General features: G+C 42.8%; 1 protein-coding gene across 3 annotated transcripts in view; it reads left to right on the plus strand.

Annotated features, from left to right (window-relative positions):
• The window catches only part of SLC25A21 (solute carrier family 25 member 21), a 745004-nt gene that overhangs the window by 593317 nt on the left and 126237 nt on the right, over window positions 1-25450 (plus strand). For all 3 annotated transcript variants that reach the window (XM_073608915.1, XM_073608914.1, XM_073608916.1), the window contains exon 8: window positions 11268-11432. In XM_073608915.1, coding sequence (XP_073465016.1) covers window positions 11268-11432 — 165 coding nt within the window. The remainder of the gene's footprint in view (window positions 1-11267; window positions 11433-25450) is intronic.

A 25450-nucleotide genomic window follows, 5' to 3' on the forward strand; every position in this document is an offset into this window, starting at 1 on the left:
ATACACAGGACATCCGGCTCTGTATCTTGGCGGCGCCATTTTTAAACTGAAAGGCTGCAATGACAAGGCAGCAATGACACTGGAGCACTGCTACACTGACAAGTCTGCAAATGACACTGGGGCAAGGCTGCACTGACACTGACAAGGCTGCAGATGGACACTGATAAGGCTGCATTGATGGGCATTTAAATGTAATTTTTTTTTCCTTAAACTTCCCTCCTAAAAGTTTTTTTGCTTAACATTCCCTCATAAACTTGGGGTGCGTGTTATACGCCTATAAATACGGTAATTATCATTTTATCCATTTTTATTGCTTTTATTAATCGTGGACCCAGGACGAATACCAGTACAGTATGCCCCACTTATACGCTTATATATTATCTACTTTTGTGAGTAGCCATTTGGCTGTTTTGCCTTGTCCAATTAACCACTTCAGCCCTGGAAGGTTTTACCCCCTTCCTGACCAGAGCACTTTTTACAATTCGGCACTGCGTCGCTTTAACTGCTAATTGCGCGGTCATGCAATGCTGTACCCAAACGAAATTTGCGTCCTTTTCTTCCCACAAATAGAGCTTTCTTTTGATGGTATTTGATCACCTCTGCCGTTTTTATTTTTTGCGCTATACACGGAAAAAGACCGAAAATTTTGAAAAAAAAAGATATTTTCTACTTTTTGTTCTAAAAAAAATCCAATAAACTCAATTTTAGTCATACATTTAGGCCAAAATGTATTCGGCCACATGTCTTTGGTAAAAAAAATGTCAATAAGTGTATATTTATTGGTTTGCGCAAAAGTTATAGCGCCTACAAACTAGGGTACATTTTCTGGAATTTACACAGCCTTTAATTTATGACTGCCTATGTCGTTTCTTGAGGTGCTAAAATGGCAGGGCAGTACAAAACCCCCACAAATGACCCCATTTTGGAAAGTAGACACCCCAAGGAAATTGCTGAGAGGCATGTTGAGCCCATTGAATATTCATTTTTTTTGTCCCAAGTGATTGAATAATGACAAAAAAAAAAAAAATTACAAAAAGTTGTCACTAAATGATATATTGCTCACACAGGCCATGGGCATATGTGGAATTGCACCCCAAAATACATTTAGCTGCTTCTCCTGAGTATGGGGATACCACATGTGTGGGACTTTTTGGGAGCCTAGCCGCGTACGGGGCCCCCGAAAACCAATCACTGCCTTCAGGATTTCTAAGGGCGTACATTTTTGATTTTACTCCTCACTACCTATCACAGTTTTGAAGGCCATAAAATGCCCAGATGGCATAAAACCCCCCCAAATGACCCCATTTTGGAAATTAGACACCCCAAGCTATTTGCTTTGAGGCATGTTGAGTCCATGGAATGTTTTATATTTTGACACAAGTTGCGGGAAAGTGACAATTTTTTTTTTTGCACAAAGTTGTCACTAAATGATATATTGCTCACACAGGCCATGGGCATATGTGGAATTGCACCCCAAAATACATTCAGTTGATTCTCCTGAGTATGGGGATACCACATGTGTGGGACTTTTTGGGAGCCTAGCCGCGTACGGGGCCCCGAAAACCAATCACCGCCTTCAGGATTTCTAAGGGTGTAAATTTTTGATTTCACTCTTCACTGCCTATCACAGTTTCGGAGGCCATGGAATGCCCAGGTGGCACAAACCCCCCCCAAATGACCCCATTTTGGAAAGTAGACACCCCAAGCTATTTGCTGAGAGGCATGGTGAGTATTTTGCAGCTCTCATTTGTTTTTGAAAATAAAGAAAGACGAGAAAAAACATTTTTTTTTTCTTTTTTCAATTTTCAAAAGTTTGTGACAAAAAGTGAGGTCTGCAAAATACTCACTATACCTCTCATCAAATAGCTTGGGGTGTCTACTTTCCAAAATGGGGTCATTTGGGGGGGTTTTTTGCCACCTGGGCATTCCATGGCCTCCGAAACTGTGATAGACAGTGAAGAGTGAAATCAAAAATTTACGGCCTTAGAAAGCCTGAAGGCGGTGCTTGGTTTTTGGGGTCCTGTACGCGGCTAGGCTCCCAAAAAGTCTCACACATGTGGTATCCCCGTACTCAGGAGAAGCAACAGAATGCATTTTGGGGTGTAATTTCACATATTCCCATGGCATGTTTGAGCAATATATCATTTAGTGACAACTTTGCGCAAAAAAAAATAAAAAAAATAAAAAATTGTCTCTTTCCCGCAACTTGTGTCACAATATAAAATATTCCATGGACTCGACATGCCTCTCAGCAAATAGCTTGGGGTGTCTACTTTCCAAAATGGGGTCATTTGGGGGGGTTTTGAACTGTCCTGGCATTTTATGCACAACATTTAGAAGCTTATGTCACACATCACCCACTCTTCTAACCACTTGAAGACAAAGCCCTGACACCTTTTGATTACATAAAAAAATATTTTTTTTTTGCAAGAAAATTACTTTGAACCCCCAAACATTATATATTTTTTTAAAGCAAATGCCCTACAGATTAAAATGGTGGGTGTTTCATTTTTTTTTTTCACACAGTATTTGCGCAGCGATTTTTCAAACGCATTTTTTGGGGGAAAAAACACACTTTTTTAAATTTTAATGCACTAAAACACACTATATTGCCCAAATGTTTGATGAAATAAAAAAGATGATCTTAGGCCGAGTACATGGATACCAAACATGACATGCTTTAAAATTGCGCACAAACGTGCAGTGGCGACAAACTAAATACATTTTTAAAAGCCTTTAAAAGCCTTTACAGGTTACCACTTTAGATTTACAGAGGAGGTCTACTGCTAAAATTACTGCCCTCGATCTGACGTTCGTGGTGATACCTCACATGCATGGTGCAATTGCTGTTTACATTTGACGCCAGACCGACGCTTGCGTTCGCCTTAGCGCGAGAGCAGGGAGGACACGGGTGCTTTTTTTTTTTTTTTTTTTTCTTTATTATTATTTTTTTTATCTTATTTTAAAACTGTTCCTTTCATTTTTTTTTTTTTTAAATCATTTTTATTGTTATCTCAGGGAATGTAAATATCCCCTATCATAGCAATAGGTAGTGACAGGTACTCTTTTTTGAAAAAATTGGGGTCTATTAGACCCTAGATCTCTCCTCTGGCCTCAAAGCATCTGACCACACCAAGATCGGTGTGATAAAATGCTTTCCCAATTTCCCAATGGCGCTGTTTACATCCGGCGAAATCTAAGTCATAAAATGCTCGTAGCTTCCGGTTTCTTAGGCCATAGAGATAATTGGAGCCACTCTGGTCTCTGATCAGCTCTATGGTCAGCTGGCTGAATCACCGGCTGCATTCTCAGGTTCCCTGTTGAGACAGGAGAGCCAGAGAAAAACACGGAAGACGTTGGGGGGGGGGCATTCCCTCCCACTGCTTGTAAAAGCAGTCTAGAGGCTAATTAGCCGCTAGGATTGCTTTTACATGAAAGCCGACCACTGGCTGAAAAGAATGATACCAAGATGATACCTAAACCTGCAGGCATCATTCTGGTATAACCACTCAAAGTCGTGAATGACGTACCTGAAGACAAAAAAATGGTTAACAATAAAGCACAGTAAACGGTAAAGTATAAAAAATTGCATACCTGAAAAGCAAACATGATAAAACATAATAACAATAAAACATTGCAGAATAGAATACAGTAAAAAAGAGCAAAACAATAGAGAGAGAATAGAGAGAGAAAGAACAATAAAACGACAACTATTATTTTTTATTTTATATTTTTGTTTGTGTTTTTTTTTTTTTTTTTTTACACTTTTTTTTGTAACTAACTTTTATAACTGTAACCGGTTCCAGGTTCGGGTCTCTCAAAATGCGATGGCAGACCCTGTGAAAGTGTGCCTAGTCTGTGCAATGCTGTACCCTACGCTAATACTCAACTAGTGAATGGTAGCGTTCAAAACATTCACCAATGCAAAGACCAGGATTGTCAGGACAGGAGAGACAATAATAGCGGGTGTCACGCCTATATCCGCGCTTGCTGCAGACACAACATCTTTTTTGGGGGTTCGTTGGGTAGGGGTACTCGGGAGGACATAAAAATGCCTCTCATGCAGCCGACTGCATTTGGTTGGGGATGTGAATGGGGGAAGTACGGGCGCTGCAGAAGTGGTGGGTTCCCAATTAGGATTGGCGAATGCAGCAGGAAGGGCATTATGGGCACGACGGGCCTGTGTTTGTCTTTTTGGTGGCAGCGGGACACTACTTGTGCTTGCCACCTCACCAGCTTGAACTGCACTTATGGGACTCGCCACGTCACCAAGTGTTACTGCAGTGCTGGTTTGACTACGACCGGGGTGTACTAGGCCGCTGGTGCTTGCCAGTTCACCAAAACGCTACAAAAAAAAACTGTTAGCGATCGCAGGGATCAGGCCTGACCCCTGCAGTTATGCGTTTAGTGTTTTGTAAGTGTCAGTGATCGATCGATACTGCACTTGGGTGGGCTGGGCTGGGCCGGGCGGAGGGGCAAAAGGCAGGTGCTAGCAGGTATCTGGGCTGATCCCGCTAACACTGCGTTTGTGGGAACCCTAAACTGCTGGAGACGCTAGTATAGATCTGATCGGATCAGATATTGATCCGTTCAGATACTATACCACTAAGGGAGGTGTACGGTGCGTGGGTGTTAGCGGTACTGGCGCTAACCTGACGCTGCCTGGGGCTGGTGCTTGCCAGTTCACCAAAACGCTACCAAGAAAACTGTTAGCGATCGCAGGGATCAGGCCTGACTCTGCGAACGCTGCAGTTATTTGTTTAGTGGTTTGTAAGTGACAGTGATCGATCGATACTGCACTTGGGTGGGCTGGGCTGGGCCGGGCGGAGGGGAAAAACGCAGGTGCTAGAAGTTATCTGGGCTGATCCCGCTAACACTGCGTTTGTGGGAACCCTAAACTGCTGGGGACGCTAGTATAGATCTGATCAGATCAGATATTGATCCGATCAGATACTATACCACCAAGGGAGGTGTACGGTGCGTGCGTGGGTGTTAGCGGTACTGGCGCTAACCTGATGCTGCCTGGGGCTGGTGCTTGCCAGTTCACCAAAACGCTACCAAAAAAACTTTTAGCAATCGCAGGGATCAGGCCTGACTCTGCGAACGCTGCAGTTATGCGTTTAGTGTTTTGTAAGTGACAGTGATCGATTGATACTGCACTTGGGTGGGCTGGGCTGGGCCGGGCGGAGGGGAAAAACGCAGGTGCTAGCAGGTATCTGGGCTGATCCCGCTAACACTGCGTGTTTGGGAACCCTAAACTGCTGGGGACGCTAGTATAGATCTGATCGGATCAGATATTGATCCGTTCAGATACTATACCACTAAGGGAGGTGTACGGTGCGTGCTTGGGTGTTAGCGGTACTGGCGCTAACCTGACGCTGCCTGGGGCTGGTGCTTGCCAGTTCACCAAAACGCTACCAAGAAAACTGTTAGCGATCGCAGGGATCAGGCCTGACTCTGCGAACGCTGCAGTTATTTGTTTAGTGTTTTGTAAGTAACAGTGATCGATCGATACTGCACTTGGGTGGGCTGGGCTGGGCCGGGCGGAGGGGAAAAACGCAGGTGCTAGCGGGTATCTGGGCTGATCCCGCTAATACTGCGTTTTTGGGAACCCTAAACTGCTGGGGACGCTAGTATAGATCTGATCGGATCAGATATTGATCCGTACAGATACTATACCACTAAGGGAGGCGTATGCTGCGTGCGTGGGTGTTAGCGGTACTGGCGCTAATCTGACGCTGCCTGGGGCGACGCATATCACCGCCGGGCGATCAGGGGGCTAAACCTTTATTCGGTAATAAACGGCGGGTGCCCTTACACTATAAAAAATAAACGAACTAACCAGCGTCACCCGTAACACTTATACGGTGATCAGTGGTGAAAGGGTTAACTAGGGGGCAATCAAGGGTTAAAACATTTATTAGATAGTATATGGGGGTCCCTGACGCTATAAAACGCTGATGGCGAACCTAAATATTTACCTCCCTTACTAGCGTCACCAGCGACACTAATACAGCGATCAGAAAAATGATCGCTTAGTGACACTGGTGACAGGGGGTGATCAAGGGGTTAAAACTTTATGAGGGGGGGTTAGGGGGGTACCCTAGACCTAAAGGGGGCTACCACTCACTGCCCTAACACTGTAACTGTCACAAACTGACACCATGCAGTAATCAGAAAAAAAAAAAAATACTGCTTGGTGTCAGTTTGTGACGGGGGGGGGGTTGGGGGGGGATCGGGGGGGGGGGGGATCGGGGTGTTTTATGTGCCTGGCATGTTCTACTGTGTGTGTGTAGTGTTTTGTGCACTTACATGTCTTCTCTCCTCGGCGCTGGAACGGAAACTGCCAAGCCGAGGAGAGATGACATCACATCCTCTGCCTGTGTGAAACTACACACAGGCAGGGGAGGATTCCGATTGGCTGGGAGCGATCGCGAGGGGGGGGCCACGATCGAATGGTCTCCCCCTCGCCTCCCAACGCTCCCAGTCAAATGCCGACCGCTGGCACCGGGGGGGGGTCCGATCGGATCCCCCGCCCGCGGGAGGCAGATCACGTACAGGTACGTGATTCTGCCTGCCCGTGCCATTCTGCCGACGTATATCTACGTTAGGCGGTCGGCAAGTGGTTAAACAGAAGTTCTTTAATACTGTACTAAGTCTGGCGCACCTTGTCCTTTTCTATTTCTGTTTTATAGAGCTGTGCACATGTATAGAAGGTAGGGCCCGAAAGTGACTCAAGCCCAGTGGCCCTGGGGCCCCCACCACCCTAAGTCTTGCCCTGCTTGTACTTCTCAACAACATTGTCCCTTACTTGTTTGGAGAGTTCCTTGGTCTTCATGGCAGTGTTTGGTTAGTGGTTCCTCTTGCTTAGGTGTTGCAGCCTCTGGGGCCTTTCAAAAAGGTGTGTATATGTAATGACAGATCATGTGACACTTAGATTGCACACAGGTGGACATCATTTCACTAATTATGTGACGACTGAAGGTAATTGGTTGCACCAGAGCTTTTTATGAGCTTCATAACAAGGGGAGTGAATACATACGCACGTGCCAATGATCAGTTTTTAATTTCTGAAAAATTGTTTTATGTATATATTTTTCTAATTTTACTTCACCAACTTAGACTTTTGTGTTCTGATTCATGACATATAATTCAGATTAAAAAAACATTGAACTAAAGACTGTAATGTAACAAAATATGTAAAAAGCCAAGGGGATGAATACTTTTGTAAGGCACTGTATTAGCACGCATCGGTCCATGTCTTTTGACAGCCCATTATCTAAAAATAAGCAGCAGTACTGTTCTAGGGCTCCTTGTTTTAGCATGGAACTTACAATGGTTCACTGACATTATTCCATTTGTCTGTTATGCCCTGTACACACGGTCGGACATTGATCAGACATTCCGACAACAAAATCCATGGATTTTTTCCGACGGATGTTGGCTCAAACTTGTCTTGCATACACACGGTCATACAAAGTTGTCAGAAAATCCAATCATTCTGAACGCGTTGACGTAAAACACGTACGTCGGGACTGTAAACGGGGCAGTAGCCAAAAGCTTTCATCTCTTAATTTATTCTGAGCATGCATGGCACTTTGTCCGTCAGATTTGTGTACACGCGATCGGAATTTCCGACAATGGATTTTGTTGTCGGAAAATTTTATAGCAAGCTTTCAAACTTTGTGTGTCGGAAGTTCCTATGGAAAATGTGTGATGGAGCCTACACACGGTCGGAATTTCCAACAACAAGGTCCTATCACACATTTTCCATCGGAAAATCCTATTGTGTGTACAGGGCATTGAGTTGTGACTTTACAATAGAAGACTGAGTGTCACTAGCTATGCTTATTTTGTTACCTAGAAGTTCTGGTTTGATCTCATCTTGCCAGTTGACAGACAAGAATAGACAGAATGGCTGGCAATGAAGCTGTTATTCTGTAGGTTTTATTGGATATATTGGCACTTGCCATTTAGGAAACTTGGAAAGACTATGATCAGAAATATTTAATTAATAATTTTCTCAGTTTATTTCTTTTGTACAATTTAAGATGTAAGTGTTTGAGGGTGTGCTAGATGTAGCTTTCACATGCTGGCATTGTCCAAATGTGTTTATTTGATGGCAAATTGTCCAAGATGTACATTACATATTCTGCTTGTTCAAATGCTGTCGGACCCCACAGTCTTTGTATTATGGTTGCCACCAAGTTCTTCAAGGAAACATTTTGTGACAAATTAGCTCTGTAGTAGGGTGCGTGCGACTCCTTGGATCTAGTCACAACATTTTAAACAGGCATAACAAACAACAGTTCTCAGTGAAACTGCAATTTATTTATAAGGACTGTATACACTATGTACAGGAGCAAAAACAGAAAAACAAAAAGAAAACAAAACTTTGCCACTTAACATGCCGGGACGCTGGCTAACAGACCTAGAACAACCTACTGCTGCTCAGGCGCCTAACTTTCTGCAACATAAAGTCATTGTCACACAGGCTGCATCCCACCAAACATGGACTGTATTTTACCACACAGGTATTCCAAAACTTCTCAGTCTGCCATGCACAGAAACCGTTTTGAGGTTGAAGAAAAACTCCAGAGCAGGCTACCCAACTTGCTTTAGCTGGGTGCCCTGTCTTCTTCGCCAGCCAAAACAACATCAGCTCTCCCACCTAATCGAAAAACGACCTGGATTTGTGACATATACAGTACTTTCCATACTTTCCATCTACACTACAACCACAATCTTCACAATAACTGTCTTGGTAGCACCTTAGTATTTCTAAAAAAACAACAACAACAGCAACAACAAGTATTCGCCTTTCCCAAATCCAAAATCCAAAAAAGCAACAATCAAAAATGAAACACCTAACAATAATAATGGGGAACTTGGAAATCCAGCATAAAAAGTATAGCATGTGTAATTTCCTCTTCGAGCAGTCGACTGCTTCCTCACAAAGGAATATATACAGTATTAGAAACAAAACAAAAGAGCAAAGTGTAGCAGCAGATGGACAGGTAAATAGGAACCAATGTATTCAGCTCACCTTGGTGAGTTGCTGATCAATCATCAACTTGTGTCTCAGCTGACAAGCTTTAATAGCAGGAAACCACAGTGATTTTCCAAGAGATCTTCATAAACACATCCCTAGATTGGGTGCACCACACTCAACATTGGGAAACTACAAGGTGCAAAGAGAGGAGGTAATCGTGATACCAATGACTAAACAAAAGTCCCAAACTACAAGGTGCAGAGTGAGGAGGTAATCGAGGTACCAATGGTTAAACAAAAGTCCCAAATTTATTATAATGAATGAATCTCAAAGCCATAGGTGTGCGCAGCCTATTGCAGTAGGGTGTGCACCCCAAAGCTCAAACACACATGAACGCCACCTGCTGCCACAAGGAGGAGGCTCTGATGGTGGGAGACAGTTGATTGGGAGCATAGTAGTATAAATTTTGCACCAGTTTTATGTAAAAAAAAATAAATAAAAAAAAAATGTTTTATTACTGAGATAGGAACGTTATCTGTATCTGCCCGGCTTTTTCCTGCTTATAAGCTATCCCTATTTTTAGTGTATTTTATGTGGGGCTCAGGACAATTCCTCTTCTTCCAATGTGGCACAGGAAGGTCAAACATTTGAACACCCCTGGTTTTAAATATTATTAAAATCCCTGCCAAACAAAAAAGAAACTGGACTCTGGTATGTTCAGCTCATCCCTAGTTAACACACAGTAAAAGTGAAGCTTTACTGAATTGCACAGTACCTTCTGTACACATGTTCATAGGAGGGGAGAGCAGAGAGAGGACCTCATTAGTCAGCTTCTCTTTCTTTATCATCCAGCCACAGGCTGGGGCTGGTCCTGGACCAGACTGTATTGCCTAGCTTTAAAGTGTTACTAAACCCACAACAGTAAAATCATTATCTGCAGTAAAGCATGCTTGTTATACTCACTGTGGAACCTAAGGGGTTAATACTCTGCATTGTGTATTAAGGCTTGATCCTGTCTTCTCTAATCCTCCCCTTCTTTTACTGTCCCCAATCCATCTGCTAGTAGTACGGAGCCTTGGAGGCTCTCTGTACATACTAAGTTTGGTGTGTATTGCTAGAATTTTTTTTTCTTTTCTTGGGAGGGTGCATGTGATCAGCACAGGGCCAATCAGCACCATCCAGACAGAGGGTCAGGGGTCATGAAGCCTCATAGAACAGTCAGAGCAGAATGAAAATTCCACCTACAGGCTTTTACCAGATACTCATAGAAGTCATAAGGCTGCTGAAGAGAAAAGATATTTAGCAGGTTATATTTACTAAAATAATTGCATTTCCATGTTCTGTGTACTGTGGGAGACCAGATATAGTGAATACAGGGTCCTGGGTTTAGTAACACTTTAAATGTAGAATCTAGAATCTGACTGTGTTGCCATGGGGTACCTGAGTTCAAAGACTGAACCAAATTGCAAATTCTATGGTGGATACATTTTTCATATGTATGTATTTCACATCTACACCAGATTACCAAAAGTATTGGGCCATCTGCCTTTTACACGCACTTGAAATTTAATGGCATCCAAGATTTGGTCTGTAGGGTTCATAACTGAGTTGGCCCACCCTTTGCAGCTATAACAGCTTCAGCTCTACTAGGAAGGCTGTCTACAAGGTTTAGGAGCGTCTATGGGAAATGTTTGTACATTCCTCCAGAAACACATTTGGGAGGTCAGGCACTGATGTTGGATGAGAAGGCCTGGCTCGCAGTCTCTTCTCTAATTCATCCCAAAGGTTTTCTATTGGGTTAAGGTCAGGACTCTGTGCAGGCCAGTCAAGTTCTTCCACCCCAAACTCGCTCATCCATGTCTTTATGGATCTTGCTTTGTGCACCGGTCCAAATAATTTGGTGGAGGGGGGATTATGGTGTGGGGTTGTTTTACAAGGGTTGGGCTTGGCCCCTCAGTTCCAGTGAAGGGAACTCTTAAGGTGTCAGCATACCAAGACACTTTAGACAATTTCATGCTCCCAACTGTGAGGATGGCCCCTTCCTGTTCCAACATGTCTGCGTACCAGTGCACAAACAAGGTTCATAAAGACATGGATGAGCGAGTATGGGGTGGAGGAACTTGACTGGCCTGCACACAGTCCTGACCTCAACCCGATAGAACACCTTTGCGATGAACCTTCATTGATGACAACAAAACCAGTGAGCAATGTAATGTTTCTATTTTGTTCTACATTATAGACCATGTGAATATAACAAAGTTATATTTTCTTCTAGCAACCATCTACCTTTGCTCAGGCACAGCGTATCATCCAAAATGAAGGCTTAGGCCTGAGGGGACTAAACAAAGGCCTTACTGCCACTCTGGGACGCCATGGTGTCTTCAATATGATTTATTTTGGTTTCTATTTCAACGTCAAGAATGCTTTTCCTGTTAACGAGGTACCATGTTTAACACATTATACACATTATACACATTGATATTCTTAAAGCAAAGCAAAAATGTCCAGTGCCATCATTTAGAATCCCGCTCTGAGATGTGTTAGAAAGAAAAGCCAAATTAATTGCCGCAGTGATTACTACTGATTTTCATTTGTTTAAAATTTTATAAATGTTTTACTGTCGTAAGTATTTCTTTTCTTAATCCAGGTTACATGTTCATGTGATTGTATTATTTTCTAAATAAGAAAAAGTAATGATGGAATATAAGCCTTTCTTTTCTAGACACTCAAATTTAATTGTAATGGCACTCTGGTGTCCCTGCACCTTTTACAATAGCTATGCATTTCATTTGTCTCTTGCATGTATTGCAGCATACAGTAAATCAGGAATACTGCATCAGCAACAGTAAACTTGTTGGTGTGTTCTTAGGCCTCATGCACACTGGATGTTAAAATAACGTTATAAAAACGTCAGTAGCTTTGCAGTGAGTTTTTCAACTTTTTTCAACTTTGTTCAACATTTTTGCAATGCGTTTTTTTAGCATTTTTTAGCGTTTTCTTTTTAGCATTTTTTAGCGTTAAAAAATGCTGGTGAGCGAAGTTTTTGAGCATTTATCAACGTTTATCCACTTTTATCAGCATTTATCAGTGTTAGAGCATTTTTACAGCTGAAAAACGTCTCTCAGAACCCACTAGTTTTAGGGTTTTTTTACTGCTCAAAAATACCACTGCCCAAAACTGTTGATAACAGCCTATGTGTGCATGGACACATAGGATAACATGGATGGAGAGTTTAATGACTGTAGAAAAAAACGTCTACAGCCAAAAACAGCTGCTGTAAAAACGTCAAAAAACGTTCAGTGTGCATGAGGCCTTAGAGTTGTAATGGAGCATTTTAGCAGGCCATGCTGGTTTAATTTTTTATATACTGTATCTGCAATATTCCATAGTTCTAGATTGGTGTTATGTCATGACTTTACTTTTCAGTCATGTTACTATTTTATAGGAGTTGCATCACATTATCAGAGTCGTAATCATCTCATGCTTCAAGGGTCATGGCATACTGCCGCAATGGTACCAATTTATCATAATGATGCAATTCTACCGGAGTGGTGTTACAACATGCCAGCTAATTTTACTTACACAGGATTTTCAAAGTGCTTGGGTAGCAAATTTTAATATAAGTAAGTAAATCGTCTTACTAGTATACAAAAAAGAGGGAGGATTAGATGTTGTAGACCCATCCTACTTCTGGACAGACTATTACAAACTCATGGATGTCACATACTGTAAGATACGGCTAATAAAAGGGTAATCTCACCTGCTCCTACTCTTTTCTCTCCTTTACTGTAAGTATTGTTGCAAACATGTTTTTGCTGTGTCTTTTTTAAAGCAGACATTAATCCAAACGGGATGATATTTCGTTTGCTAAAATGTCGTTTATTGTAAAAAAAAAGTCTTTCAATTAAAATAATTGTTTTTGCCTTTTTTTAAAGCTTTGTCCCTTATTGCTGCTGATCTCTTGCAGCTAGTTTCTGTCTGCATATATGCACTGCAGCAATGGCTGCATGGCATTTCTCAGAGCAGGTGATGGTGACAATGGTGGACCATGCCTATGTAATGTGTGTTGAAAAGCCAATTGGTGTCTCCATTGGAAGAATTGTGCGATAGGGTATCATTGCAGGGGCACAATTGGGAGACATGGATTGGACATTGTTACCCTATAATATAAGGTATCTGAATTTTAATGAAAACTGTAGATTTAAAAATGCAGAAAATTGCTTTTGAAAGTACATTAACCTTATTAAAGCTTTAATGAGATTTTAATAATTGGCTTACATATACTTCAAAGAAGTTAGACTCTGTCAAGTTCCTAAACAAATACAAATGGCCCTCCCCTGCAGTAGAAGAAGTGGTGGTATACTTACCTCTCGAATAGCCTATGTTTCTTACATTCCATTTGTTCCAGTGCTGCAGTCTCCATAGGAATCTTTGCTGTTTAACCACTTGCTTACTGGGCACTTAAACCCCCCTCCTGTACAGATCAATTTTCAGCTTTCAGCCCTGACGCACTTTGAATGACAATTGCGCAGTCATACAACACTACCCAAATGAACATTTTTGCATTTTTTTCACACAAATAGAGCTTTCTTTTGGTGGTATTTAATCACAGATGGGGTTTTTATTTTTTTGCTAAACAAACAAAAAAAGATGGAAAATTTTGAAAAAAAAATCATGTTTCATTGTTTGTTATAAAATTTTGCAAACAGGTTATTTTTTCTCCTTCATTGACATGCGCTGATGAGGCGGCACTGGTGGGCACTGATAGGCTGCACTGATGGGCACTGATAGGCAAAGATAAGGCGGCACTGATAGGCACAGATAAGGCGGCACTGATGGGGACAGATAAGGCGGCACTGATGGCCACTGATAAGATGGCACTGATTGGTGGCACTGATGGGCACTGAAGGGCACTGATAGGTGTTACTGATAGATGGCACTGATGGGCACTGATAGGTGGCACTGATGGGCACTGGTAGGTGACACTGATGTACACTGGTAGGTGACACTAACAGGCAGCACTGTTGATGAGGCACTGATAGGTGGCACTGTGGGCACTGGTAGGTGGCACTGGCAGGTGGCACAGGTGGTCACAGATGAGCTGGCGGCAGCTCTCCTTGATCAGGACCAATGTCCCTCTGACAGCAGCCGGTAAACAGCTTTTTTTTTCCCCTCATGCTATCAGGCATACACTTTAATTCAAGGGGCACCTTAACAATAGAAAAATTGGATCTCTGGTTTTTTAGCACTCATCTGGAGAAGGATTTTTTCTTTAGTATTAATTTTGCAACCACATTAGCACGTGGAAGGTTACGCTATGTGAAATAAAATGACAATGAGACATAGTTACCTTTCTCTTATCGCTTGTAAGAGAGTCAGATACGGAAGTAAATTGACTGTTTGCAGCTGAAACATTTCAAGAACATTTAATCCCAGGGACAATATTTTCCTTGACGAGCTAACAAGAACTAGTCACCCTGCATTGTTGAAGACCGTGTTATCTGCAGAGACTTACAGCTAGGGAAAGTTGTATTCTTCAATAGTCATTAGTAATTGTACTTGCCATAATAATGATCCAGCCTCATTAAGTGAACTAACTACAGGTAGACGGTGCTGGCTGCCCATTGTCCCACCAGTTGTGTATTGTAGAGCTTCTACTGAGCTCCTACGAAGGGTGATTTCACCTTACAACGAAACTATGACAAATATGCAGTGTTTGGATTTAGCTGTGACTTAGCTTGTGAGTCGATGTGGGCTGTTTGTGTTGAGGTTAGTTTGTTCCTACATATTAGATTTCACTAAGAGATATGTTCTATTGAGCTCATGAAATGTTCCTACAATAAGGGTTACATGATGTGCTGGGGTGACAGTTCAAATTCTAGTGAAAAACTTGCTCTCCGACGTCTGGTATGTACACAAAGCCATACATCTATTACCTCCTCTGTCCTAATCAGCCTCCCATGGAGAGACTTTCATCATGCAAGTGTTGCAGTTTGTTAAAGAGGGCCTGTCATTTATTTAGAACAGCATAAAAAAGAACTTCAGTAAGCCATATATAAATATGTCAACATTTATTCAGCAAGGTAGCAAAAAATACAAGACTTTATGAAAGATAAATTATTTTAGTACATATGCAGAAATTACATTTTGTTCTGTGTCCTGTTGTTGAGCTATTCTTCCTCCTGTGCGTGTCATGGTTGAGCATATTTGAAATAGGATATAAGCTTGGCTCCCGTGATACAGCGGTGCTTTACTGTTCTGTTCCTGCATGAGCAGTTAGTGCCATCAATCAATATGCTTTAGTGGAAAAGTGGCCATTAAATCTAGCTGGTGAGGAAGTCTGCATTTGCATATACCTGCTTCGCCATGGGAAGGAAACTAAGGCAGGCCATACGCTATGAAATTTTTTTTCTATCAGCCATGGGTTGAAGGAAAGAAAATAGCTGGATTCCCTCATTAACACAGTCAGTGGTGATGGTGGAATTCCTCCCACAGTGCTAATGTGTTATGACAGCAGGGAGTGCAGGGAGCGAGGGGAACCACCCCCACCGGCATATTACAATAATCCCTGCTGGTGGCTATAGCCACCAGCAGAGGTCGGGCGTAAAAATCCCAGAGGCTGGTTGTGCCCAAGTCGATCAATTTCAGTACAACCAGCCTGCCCATAGACGGATCGAAATTTGGATGGTTCCTGCTGAACCGGCAAAATTTCAATTTGTCTATGGCCGGGTTTAGTAAAAAGATTTTAATGGTTATGCTTAGTGCTTGATGTTGTGCATTTCTTGTTTTAAAGCAGTAGGTTGTAAAGTTATTTTTGGCTAAATGCAGCTTATTGAAGGCAGTATACTTCTCAGACTCAATCTCGCAGCTATGTAGGTACTTTTGCATCCATCATCTAAATAAATATTTCTAGGTGTTGTAGACAGTTTCTGAATTGGGAGTGTTGAATCTGCTAGGTTCGTAAATCTTGCTCTTCAGAGTTTGTGAATGTTGGAGTGAACCCCAGTCACATCTGTGGGGGCAAAACTTATTTAATTCTGCAAATTTGTAGGGCTACTGAGCTAGATGTATCAAACAAAAGGGATAGGAAGCCAGCCATTGGGAGGCATCGTGTACCAATAGCAAAATAAAAAAATAAAAAAAATAGAATCTCTCCCTCCCAGGATTGTCAGCTTTTCTTCATGGCTTTAGTAGCGCCAGGCAGCTAAGGCACATGCCCCTCATCTTTTTGCCTGGTGCCCCACCTCTCAATGGTACTGCCTTACTTCAAGAAACTAGAACTGTAAAACACAGTTACTGTGCTATTATAGAGGAAGTGTAAAAATGTGGATAGAAATTGCACAGGTGAAATACTAAATAATCAAAACAGCAGCTGGCAATTACACAACAGAACATTTGTGCATAAAAAATAAAAAACCCAGAATTGCTGTGCTAAAATAGGAGGTGATGAAACCAAAATACAAATTATATATACAGTGATAAGTCCATGAGAACATCTAAAATATTAATGTTCAAATCCGTGAAGAAATTCAACATAAAAAAAGTACTTAAATATTTGTGTCTCAGTATTGATTAATGATTGAACACCAAAAGTGCAACTTCCACCGTGAAAAAAGAAAGGCTGTGCCCTTACCAGATGGCTAGACTCGATGTTGTAGGAGCCTAGCAAAGCATGGATTGGTGTAATACAGACAATGCGTCCTTTGGATACAAACAGGATCATGGAAGTATTAACACAGGTGTCTGTACTCTTTGTTTCTTGCTCCCAAGTATGATAAAAGAAAGGAGAGGAACGCCAACATAGCATAAAACCGTAATGGTTTATTGAGGTAGCATAAGTCCAAACAGACAAGGATAAAAAAGTAAAAAAATGATCTGCAGATCACATTGGAACTAGCGTGGTGAGAATTAGCATAGACTCCACCTTACTAGTTTCATCATAACTGACATCGTCGGGGCTGTGAAGTCCATGCCAGAAACCACGCTATTTAACAGATCCACATGGAAAGAGCACAGCTGATCGAATGCTATAATCACAACATATGGCCACTATTGGTCAAAAAAATAAATATTATGGAGGAAGCACTGTGTTCATATTGTATGTAATAACTAAACATTTACATGTACAGTTATAGCTTTGCATGTTTTTTTTTTTTAATTAACAGTTTACCAATTGATTTGGTCCAACTCTTGCCAAAACTTGCTGTTTACTTTTGAACAGAGTGAGGATGGGTTATAACCTTTGTTTTGCTGTCTGTGTCCCATTTGAGGAGATTTTCCCTCACTTCCTGTCCCTTTGACGTGAAAACACGATATTAAAGAAACAGATCACTGGGACAGGAAGACACAGACTGCAATAAAAAATACAGAGGTACTGACTTTACTCATTTTTGTTACTCTCCTTCTTCCCATTGGGGAGATTTCACTGCATGTGGCTCCCTGTGGAAGTGAGGGCAAAATCTCCCCAACAGGGACACAAAGGGAAAAACCCAACAAGTGTTTTACCCGTCATCATTCTGTACAAAATTAAAAATTTTTTGGATTGGCACAGGTTTTAGGCTGGTCACAGTCACATAGATATCTAAAAAAGAAAATGAAAGAAAAGCCACTTCATAAATTCTCTAAATGAAGAATGACCTTGTGTTTATTTAAAACAGGAGTCTCCAAACTTTCTAAGCAAAGGGCCAGTTTACTGTCCTTCACACTTTTTGGGGGGCTGGACTGTGGTCAGTAGAAGTAGAAAATACCCTAGCATCAGTGGGAGTAAACAATTCCTCAGGCTTGGTGTTCAGTAGGAGTAATTTTCAAAGGGCATGTGGCTAGTAGGAAGAGGGATAATGCCCCGTCATTGGTGTCAGTGGGAAGAATAGTTCCCCACTACTAGTGTTAGTGGAAGGAATGGTGCCTTAAATGCGTTGACAGTAAGGGGAATAACGGCCTGCATCAGGAGAGAGAATAAAGACCCAAGGCCCGGATAATGGCAAGCAAAGGGCCATATCCGGCCTGGAGGTTGCAGTTTGGAGACCACGGATTTAGAAGATAATTCCTTCTAAGTTTCTACTTCAGTCTTGCAGCACTAGGGTCATTGGTTTGAATCCCAACCGAGGCACTGCCTGCATGGAGTTTGTGTGTCCTCCCTGTGCTGGCATAAGTTTCCTCCAGGCACATTTCAGTTCCCTCCCACAATCCAAAGACATGTTGGTAGGTTTATTGGTTCCTGTCTAAATAGGCCCTAGTATGTGTATGTATGCATGCGAGGTAGAGACCTTAGATTGCAAGCTCCTTGAGGACAGGGACTGATGTGATTGTACAGTATGTATTAAGAGATGTGTGAGTTTTTAGCAATAAATAAATACCTGTAATAAATAATAAATGATAGGTTAGCACCTTTATTCTGTTCTGATCATTTCATGTATTTTGTTATGATCTATCATGTTTAGTTATATTCTCTGTTAAGATAGAAGTATTTATCATTCCTGCGATATGCTACAAGCAGCTTACGTACACACACAGTAGAGTAGATGTTTTTTTTTTAATCTAACAAATTCAGCTTTTTTTCACCAAGCCCAGACTTGTTTGTGATTTTGATCTTTAAGGCACTATGTCAATAAAGAAGAAGCAATGCAGTACACACAAGGAAATGTATAAACTGGTATAGTATGCTTCAGTTCAACCACTATCTGCATTATGCATTAAAGGAGAACTAAACATAAGCTGGCCATACACTGGGCACATTTCAGCTGGTTCCTAATGAACTGGATAAAATTCACTTTGTAGGTAGCCCTGTCTGCTCCTTCCCAACCAACATCTTTCAATTGAAAAGTCAAAGGAGCTGGGAAGAAAATTGTCAGTCAGATAGTGCCTGCATGCAATCAGATGCAGCAGCTGTTTAGATGTTCCGACATCTGACGGTTGTCAGAATACAATAGCTGGCACAGTAGGTTCATCCATCCACTCTGTAAAGCGTGGATGGAGAAGTATGTTAGATAAAAAAATCTATTAGTATTTGGCCACTTTTAGGCATTTTATCCTTCAAATGGTACATGACAAGTCAGATGTGAATACCCCGGGTAATGTACTAACTCACTGAGCGGTGCTGTTGATTGGAGCAGCGTGCATAGAGATATGTCAGACCTCCGGAGACCCGGACTGCTGCTTGTGTGTGGGAGCAGAAGTCTGACTTCCCAGTGTGCCTATAGTATAAATTTTTATTTTTTGCAAAATGGAAATTAAAGTAGAATGCTTTACATTTGAGAGTCAAATATTACAATAAAGCACAACGTAGTCATCCACAGACATTTCAGTTGCAATAATCAGAAGAATACATTAGGTCCCGTGTCCCCAATAGGGATGGTCCCGATGTTCGAGTCGAACGTAAGTTCGATTTGAACATTGGGTGTTCGCCCGCTCGGCGAATACTGAACATTATGGGGCGTTTGCGGCAAATTCGAACGCCGCGGAACGCCCTGTAATGCACTGCGAGATCGCAGTGCATTGATGTCTCATGATTGGCCAAAGCATGCACCTGACCTGCATGCTTTGGCCAATCATAGCACGCTCTGCTGTGAGAGCCATGATTGGCCAAAGGCAAGGTGCCTTTAGCCAATCATGGCTCAGGGGGCTAATTCCACACCTCACACTATATAAGGCTGCTTCCACGGTGGCCGTATATAGTGTTATGAATGAGAGAAATTAGCTAGAGACAGGTTAGTTAGTGGCGTGCAGGCAGTTTAGTATATACAGTGGATCTATAAAGTCTACACACCCCTGTTAAAATGTCAGGTTTCTGTGATGTAAAAAATTGAGAAAAAGACAAATCATTTCAGATTTTTCTCCACCTTTAATGTGACCTATAAACTGTACAGCTCAGTGGAACAATAAACTGAAATCTTTTAGGTTGAGGGAAGTAAAAATAAATAAATCTAAAATAATATGGTTGCATAAGTGTGCACACCCTTACACTAATACTATGTTGAAGCACCTTTTGATTTTTTTTACAGAACTCAGTCTTTTTTGGGTATGAGTCTATCAGCATGGCACATCTTGACTTGGCAATATTTGCCAACTCTTCTTTGCAAAAACACTCTGAATCTGTCAGATTGCGAGGGCATCTCCTGTGCACAGCCCTCTTCAGATTACCCCACAGATTTTCAGTCGGATTAAGGTCTGGGCTCTGGCTGGGCCATTCCAAAATGTTAATCTTCTTCTGGTGAAGCCATTCCTTTGTTGATTTGGATGTTGATTTGGATGTATGCTTTGTATGTTGTCATGCTGAAAGATGAAGTTCCTCTTCTTTTCCAGCTTTCTCGCAGAAGCCTGAAGGTTTTGTTCCAGTATTGACTGGTATTTGGAACTGTTCATAATTCCCTCTACCTTGACTAAGGCCCCTGTTCCAACTGAAGAAAAACAGCCCCAAAGCATGATGCTACCACCACCATGCTTCACTGTGGGTATGGTGTTCTTTTGGTGATGTGCAGTGTTGTTTTTGCGCCAATACATATCTTTTGGAATTATGGCCAAAAAGTTTCATCACACCAGAACACATTTTCCCACATGCTTTTGGGAGACTTCAGATGTGTTTTTGCAAAATTTAGGTGGACTTGGATGTTCTTCTTCATAAGAAAAGGCTTCCGTCTTGCCACTCTGCCCCATAGCCCAGACATATGAAGAATACGGGAGATTGTTTTCACATGTACCACACAGCCAGATATTCCTGCAGCTCCTTTAATGTTGCTGTAGGCCTCTTGGCAGCCTCCCTGACCAGTTTTCTTCTGGTCTTTTCATCAATTTTGGAGGGACGTCCAGTTCTTGGTAATGTCACTGTTGTGTTATATTTTCTCCACTTGATGATGACTGTCTTCACTGTGTTCCATGGTATATCTAATGCCTTGGAAATTCTTTTGTACCCTTTACCTGATTGATACCTTTTAACAACAAGATGATGCTTTGGAAGCTCTCTGCGGGCCATCGCTTTTGTTGTAGGATGCGACTAAGAAAATGTCAGGAAAGACTTTCTGGAACAGCTGAACTTTATTTGGGGTTAATCAGAGGCACTTTAAATGATGGGAGGTGTGTACCGACTCCTATTTAACATGAGTTTGAATGTGATTGCTTAATTCTGAACACAGCTACATCCCCAGTTATAAGAGGGTGTGCACACTTATGCAACCACATTATTTTAGTTTTTTAGCTTTACTCCCCCCCTAAAAGATTACAGTTTGTTTTTCAATTGAGTTGTACAGTTTATAGGTCACATTAAAGGTGAAAAAATTAAAAAGTTCTGAAAATGATTTATCTTTGTATTTTTACATCACAGAAACCTGACATTTTAACAGGGGTGTGTAGACTTTTTATATCCACTGTGTGTGTGTATATATATATATATATATATATATATATATATATATATATATATATATATATATATATACACATATATACACAGTGTAGTCAGTATAGTGTAGACTAGTGCAGTGTATTAATATATATGTGCAGTGCAGGCAGTGTGTTAATACAGGGCTTGACAAATTTGCTTTGAATCTAGGAGCCAGTTAAAAAAGTTAGGAGCCAGTTTTTTTTAGAGTGGTATGGATTGTCAGCTCCCGAGGTAAGGTCAGTAATTTTCGCCCCCTAACCCTAACTCACAACGGAGCACCCAGTCGATAACTCCAATGTAATGCTGTTGCATCAGTGTTATGGCCTGGCCAGAAAGAGTAAGGCTGGCAACAGATGGCACTGGTTGTCACTGGCAGGTGGCACTGGTTGTCACTGGCAGGTGGCACTGTTTGGCGGTAGCACTGGCAGGTGGCACTGGATGTCACTGGCAAATGGCACTGGTTGGCACTGGCAGGTGGCACTGGTTGGCAAAGGCAGGTGGCACTGACAAATGGCACTGGCGGGTGGCACTGGCTTATGGGCTGGCCAGAAAGAGTAAGGCTGGCAACAGATGGCACTGGTTGTCACTGGCAGGTGGCACTGATTGTCACTGGAGGGTGGCACTGGCTGGCACTGGCAGGTGGCACTGGTTGGTGGCACTGGTTTGGAACTGACAGGTGGCACTGGTTGGAACTGGCAGGTGGCACTGGTTTGGAACTGACAGATGGAACTGGCAGGTGGCCCTGGTTGGCACGTGGCACTGGTTGGTAGCACTGGTTTGGAACTGACAGATGGCACTGGTTGGCACTGGCAGGTGGCACTGATTGGCAGTGGCACTGGTTGGCACTGGCAGGCATTGGCAGGTGGCACTGGTTTGGAACTGGCAGGTGGCACTATTGGCACTGGCAGGCATTGGCAGGTAACACTGGTTTGGAACTGGCAGGTGGCACTATTGGCACTGGCAGGTGGCACTGATTGGCGGTGGCACTGGTTGGCACTGGCAGGTGGCACTGATTGGCGGTGGCACTGGCAGGTGGCACTGGTTGGCACTGGCAGGTGACACTGGTTGGCAAAGGCAGGTGGCACTGGCAGGTTTCACACTGAGCGGAGTAACTGTGTGTGAAACTGACAAATAACAGAGAGGAGCTGTCAGAATTGAGCCTAATGTCAGGGGTGGGCGGGACCCAGCAGCTATCAAACACCAGCCAATGATTGGGCTGCTTAAGAAAAGGGGCAGGCCACATACACGTAGTGGCCAGCCCAGATCCCATCCCATTGGTTGGTGTTTGTTAGCCTCTGGGTCCCACCCCCGCCGGGTCCCACCCACCCACCCACCCCCGACATCAAGCTCAATTCTGACAGATCCTCTCTCTCTCCTCTCTGTTACGTGTCAATTTCACACACTCAGCGGCTCTGACAAGCATCAAGCGCTGCGCTGAGTGTGGAAAAGAAAGGAGGAACGGCGGTCAGTGTTAAATATGATAGCACTGCATGTCTGGGGCATCGGGAGTTGCAGTGAGTGGGCTGGTGGCAGCCTAGGCTCCAGGGTGCGGTTCCTGGCCGCAATGGCGACCTGGCGTCTGGGGTTTGTCGAGCCCTGTGTTAATATATATATATAAAACGTATAGACTTGTAGTGCGTGTGTATGTGTGTGTGTGTATGTATGTATATGTATGTATATGTATGTATATATATATATACTGTATATATATATATATATATATAGACTAATAGACTATATATACAGTGCAGGCAGTCTAGTATATAAATATATAAATATATATATGCACAGTGGGGACGGAAAGTATTCAGACCCACCTTAATTGCAGCCATTTGCTAAAATCATTGAAGTTAATTTGTTTTCCTCATTAATGTACACACAGCACCCCATATTGACAGAAAAACACAGAATTGTTGACATTTTTGCTGATTTATTAAAAAAGAAAAACTGAAATATCACATGGTCCTAAGTATTCAGACCCTTTGCTGTGACACTCATATATTTAACTCAGGTGCTGTCCATTTCTTCTGATCATCCTTGAGATGGTTCTACACCTTCATTTGAGTCCAGCAGTGTTTGATTATAATGATTGCTGCTCTATACACCACCACAATGGATTTGAAATTAAACTAACAAGATGTGCCTTAACTACAGATTTTCAGCTTTAACTTGAGGGTATTTACACCCAAATCAGGTGAACGGTGTAGGAATTACAACAGTTTGTATATGTGCCTCCCACTTTTTAAGGGACCAAAAGTAATGGGACAGATTAACAATCATCCATGAAACTTTCACTTTTTAATACTTGGTTGCAAATCCTTTGCAGTCAATTACAGCCTGAAGTCTGGAACGCATTAACATCACCAGACGCTGGGTTTCATCCCTGGTGATGCTCTGCCAGGCCTCTACTGCAACTGTCTTCAGTTCCTGCTTGTTCTTGGGGCATTTTCACTTCGGTTTTGTCTTCAGCAAGTGAAATGCATGCTCAATCGGATTCAGGTCAGGTGATTGACTTGGCCATTGCATAACATTCCACTTATTTCCCTTAAAAAACTCTTTGGTTGCTTTCGCAGTATGTTTTGGGTCATTGTCCATCTGCACTGTGAAGCGCCGTCCAATGAGTTCTGAAGCATTTTGCTGAATATGAGCAGATAATATTGCCCGAAACACTTCAGAATTCATCCTGCTGCTTTTGTCAGCAGTCACATCATCAAAAAATACAAGTTCCATTGGCAGCCATACATGCCCACGCCATGACACTACCACCGCCATGCTTCACTAATGAGGTGGTATGCTTTGGATCATGAGCAGTTCCTTTCCTTCTCCATACTCTTCTCTTCCCATCACTCTGGTACAAGTTGATCTTGGTCTCATCTGTCCATAGGATGTTGTTCCAGAACTGTGAAGGCTGTTTTAGATGTTGTTTGGCAAACTCTAATCTGGCCTTCCTGTTTTTGAGGCTCACAATGGTTTACATCTTGTGGTGAACCCTTTGTATTCACTCTGGCGAAGTCTTCTCTTGATTGGTGACTTTGACACACATACACCTACCTCCTGGAGAGTGTTCTTGATCTGGCCAACTGTTGTGAAGGGTGTTTTCTTCACCAGGGAAAGAATTCTTCGGTCATCCATCACAGTTGTTTTCCGTGGTCTTCCGGGTCTTTTGGTGTTCCTGAGCTCACCGGTGCGTTCTTTCTTTTTAAGGATGTTCCAAACAGTTGATTTGGCCACACCTAATGTTTTTGCTATCTCTCTGATGGGTTTGTTTTGTTTTTTCAGCCTAATGATTACCGTATTTATCGGCGTATAACACGCACCGGCGTATAACACGCACCCCAATTTAGGAGGGAATTTTAAGGAAAAAAAAACTTTTAGGAGGGAAGTTGAAGGGAAAAAAACTTACATTTAAATGCCGATCATTGCAGCCTTCTCAGTGCAGCCTTGCCCCAGTGCAGCCTTCTCAGTGCAGCCTTGCCCCAGTGCAGCCATGTCAGTGCAGCCTTCTCAGTGCAGCCTTCTCAGTGCAGCTTTGCCCCAGTGCAGCCATGTCAGTGCAGCCATGTCAGTGCAGCCTTCCCCAGTGCAGCCTTGTCAGTACAGCCATGTCAGTGCAGCCTTCCCCAGTGCAGCCATGTCAGTGCAGCCATGTCAGTGCAGCCATGTCAGTGCAGCCATGTCAGTGCAGCCATGTCAGTGCAGCCTTTCCCAGTGCAGCCATGTCAGTGCAGCCATGTCAGTGCAGCCATGTCAGTGCAGCCTTCTCAGTGCAGCCTTCCCCAGTGCAGCCTTCCCCAGTGCAGCCTTCTCAGTGCAGCCTTCCCCAGTGCAGCCTTGCCCCAGTGCAGCCTTGCCCCAGTGCAGGCTTCGATCCCCTGTCCCTGCTTTGTGGGCTTCAAAATCGCCGACCGCGATTTGAAAATGGCGCCGCCGGCGCCGAAATACACAGAGCCGGTCCTCGGCTCTTTCCGGCGGCTCTCGTTCACTTTCGGTTCCACTCGTAGTCCCGAGCGGAGCTATCCGAGTAGGTTCGGATAGCTCCGCTCGGGACTACGAGTGGAGCCGAAAGTAAACGAGAGCCGCCG

Source organism: Aquarana catesbeiana, linkage group LG13, assembly GCF_042186555.1.
Source record: "Aquarana catesbeiana isolate 2022-GZ linkage group LG13, ASM4218655v1, whole genome shotgun sequence".
Taxonomy (NCBI): Eukaryota; Metazoa; Chordata; class Amphibia; order Anura; family Ranidae; genus Aquarana; species Aquarana catesbeiana.